Raw genomic sequence first — 3370 nt, 5'->3', positions numbered from 1 at the left:
CATCAGCGACGACGGGCCTTTGTGGTGGTGGTGGTCGTGGAGGATGGTGGTGGGGGTGGGGGGGATGGATGGGCGTACTTGTGTTGGGCTGTGTCCCACCAGGGCGCTTCGGCGATGAGCAGCGTCTTCTGGAGCGTCATGTTCAAGGCCACCGTGAGCTGGTCGATGGCGTAGAGGTAGAGCGTGACCTCGTTGTCGTCGACGATGCCCAGCGCCAGCTCGGCCAGGCCCGAGCCCTCGTAGTCGCCCAGATTGACCGCCACGGCGTGCGGCTGCCGCAGCGAGACCAGCGAGTGCGGCACGTCCGACAGCATGGCCGCCGACGACTGCGACGTCTGCCGGAAGAGCGCCCACGAGACCGTGCTCCGATCGACCATCCACGCCACCGCCAGCTGTGGTGTATGTAACCCGGGTCGTGTGTCATTTGGTCGTTGTTGTTATTGGGGGGTGGGGGTCGTACCATGGAGGGCATAGCGTTGACCTTGGCTGCGGCCAGCGAGTAGGCGAACCCGGCCGCGTCCAGCCGGCTCCCGCTCTCCACGCCGGCCGCCGTCGCCGCCGCGCCCGTGAGCATGATCGGGTATCTCGGGCTCCCCGGCACCGCCACCTCGACCGCCGTGGCGAACAGGCTCCGCAGCTTCTCGCTCTCCGCAAAGCACCCCTGGCACGGCTGCAGGTCCTGCATGCTGGTCTTGGCCACGCCGCTGCCCCACACCTCTGTGACTCCATGCGCAGATCCCACATGAACACGCGCAGCGCGCCGCCGCCGCTGGCGTCGACGAAGCCAAAGGCCAGCTCGGGGTAGCCGTCGTCGTCAAAGTCGCCCGTCGCCATCTCGATGTGCCCGCCCTCGCCCAGCACCACCGCGCTCCCGCCCACGGCCAGGTCGCGCACCACCGCCGTCGTGGGCTCGCCGTTGGCGCCCGCCCACGTGAAGGAGGCGTGGAGCGGGCCGCCCTCGTATCCGAACAGTGTCACCACCTCGTCCTTCCAGTCGTTGTCCAAGTCGGCGCTCACGCTCGCCATCACCATCTTCTTGCCCACGGCCGGCGTGTCCGTGTGCTTGAACGCCGCGTTGGCATCTACCCTCCATTCCCACCCCCCACCATTAATGCACCGTTGTTGTTTGTTACATGAGCCGACCCACCATTCACTTGAGCACACACGATGCACACGACACGAGACGACTCGAATGAGCACACGCACCTTTGCACCGGGCCTGCACCATGAGTGCCTTCTTCACCCGCGGCTCCGAGCTGCACTCCATGCTCAGGTCTCGCGCCACCACCACGCTCCCGTTGGTGTCGAGGCGCGGGCGGAAGAAGGGCTCCGTGTGGTGGCGCACCATGGTCGACTTCAAGTAGTGGTCCTCCGTGCCGGCATAGGTCACCGGCGCCATGTGCGCCTGCGCGTGGTGCTCGCGCGACTCGTACCGCGCCTGCCGCCGCGTCGACCGTTCGGCCCGCAGCGACCGGTCCTCGCGGCACTCGACCAGCTCGTCGGCGCACAGGAACGGCTCGCCCTCGGTCTCGCCATAGAGCGTGTCAACGGCGCGCACCGCACACGACGTATGGCCCACGCACGCGCTCGCCACGCGCTTCTTGACCGTGGCCGCCGAGGCCTCGCATGCGTTGTGCACCGTGAGCGGCCTCATTGTGGCCACATCCTCACACGAGCCCTCGATGCGACCGTAGCGCGCCCACACGATCTCCGAGATGATGCTGCCGACGGGGCATTCGAGGAACACATTGTCGTCGTCGGTGGCGGCACGCGCGTACAGCTGCCCTTGGCCGAAGCCGCAGATGGCCTCCGCCCCTGCACACCACCACCACCACACCACCCATTAATCACTGCTTTTTTTAAATTGCATTTTACAAATATGCCGAGAGAGAGAAAAATTTCCAATCAATATAAAATTATAAATTAATAAAAAATAATGGGAAAAGATGAGGAAAAGAGGATGTGCTTGGCGGGGGGGGTTGATTCGTTGAAGATCTTTTCCTGCCGGTACATAGAGGCAAGGGTGGCGGGTGTAGAGGGGTACGGGTGGGGTGGGGGGGGGTGAGATACCTTGGAAATGGAGGCAGTTGTCCGAGGTAAAGTCGAGCCACCAGTCGCGCACGAAACCCGTCCCCGTTGCGTTATCCCTGTGTTCCACGTTGAGATGCCAGTCGGCCCGCACGGGCCGGCCCGCCAGCGAACCCAGGTCGGGCGCCGTGCTCACCGTGAATTGCTGTGGCGTGGTGGTGCCTGCTGCATCGCCCACACCCACACACCTATCAACCACAGAGAAGAAGAAGAAGAAGAAGAAAAAGAAGAAAAAGAAGAAAGCTCTTTTGCTGGGAGGAGACGAGAAGAGAGAGAAAAGGGACCCGTACTGCCAAAGTCCTTGAGGAGGACGGTGGTGCGCATGTTGGTGGCGCGAGGCAGCGCGCTCTGCTTGCCCTCACGCGTGAGCGTGATGCGGACGTCGTTGGGCGCGCTGTGCACCAGCACCACGTTGACCGTCACCGAGCTCACGCACTCGGTCTCGCCCACGCCCACGCTCGACAGGGCGAACTTGCGCGGCACGTTGCCCACCTTGTCCCACGACTTTATCGACCTCGTCATCACTCCTGCCGTTGTCGCCGACCCCCCCCCCACCGCGCGCGCGCAGCCGCATGCATGGTCACCACCACAGTGAGCGACACAAACTGCACGGCACCCTCCAAGTTTGCGCGCGGGGAAGCGGGTACCGGCTTTGAGCTCGTCGGTGTGGGAGTCGCAAAAGTAGGGGTCGTTGGTGCCCTGGGCGAGCACCGTGTGCACCGAGCCCATGGACACCTCCGACGGCCCGCTCTCGAAGGCCACGCTCACCGTCTGCCGCTGGCTGAACCACCGACCCTGGATGTTCTCGAGCAGGGCCTCGAGCACGCCCAACCTGTCCGCCGCTCCCGTGTTGGGCGACACCTGTTGTGTGGTCACCGTGGTGTGAGCAACGGTTGGGTGGGGGTGGTTCAGAGAAGGTAAGGGGACGCTGCGGCGGCGGCTGCGGCGGCGGCGGCGGGAAAAGGAATGACCGTTTGGGCGAGGTTCTTGTCAAAGAGAGGAAGCGCAGCATCGCGATCGCGCAGACTGTCGGCCCACGAGATGCTCGACGGCAACATGGACCGCACCGGCAGCGTCATGTCGCCCAGGCCCTTGACCTCGAACGCCAGCCCCGTTTGAGTGAGCTGCACGAGCTGGGTGGCCGCGCCGTCAAAGGCCACCACGTGGGCCAGGTAGGTGCCGGCAAAGTCGAACGACACGGGCAACTCGTAATAGGCGCATGTCGGGTCGCGCTCGCTCTTTGCTCGGCACGCCGAGAATCTGAACTGCTTGGCCACGCCTC

General features: G+C 64.5%; 1 protein-coding gene across 1 annotated transcript in view; it reads right to left on the bottom strand.

Annotated features, from left to right (window-relative positions):
* The window catches only part of ACA1_046970 (FGGAP repeat domain containing protein), a gene marked incomplete at both ends in the record, with an annotated part of 8592 nt that extends 5425 nt beyond the window's left edge, over positions 1-3167 (bottom strand). The window contains 9 exon segments of the mRNA XM_004338343.1: positions 79-88; positions 100-392; positions 461-704; positions 716-1082; positions 1207-1815; positions 2071-2250; positions 2379-2615; positions 2736-2920; positions 3016-3167. Of these exon segments, the coding sequence (XP_004338391.1) occupies positions 79-88; positions 100-392; positions 461-704; positions 716-1082; positions 1207-1815; positions 2071-2250; positions 2379-2615; positions 2736-2920; positions 3016-3167 (2277 nt within the window).
* Positions 3168-3370: the final 203 nt, after the last annotated feature.

Source organism: Acanthamoeba castellanii, assembly GCF_000313135.1.
Source record: "Acanthamoeba castellanii str. Neff unplaced genomic scaffold scf7180000084580, whole genome shotgun sequence".
NCBI classification, from domain to species: Eukaryota; Discosea; order Longamoebia; family Acanthamoebidae; genus Acanthamoeba; species Acanthamoeba castellanii.
The sequence above is the reverse complement of the archived record's forward strand: the minus strand, read 5'-3'. Positions and strand labels throughout refer to the sequence as shown.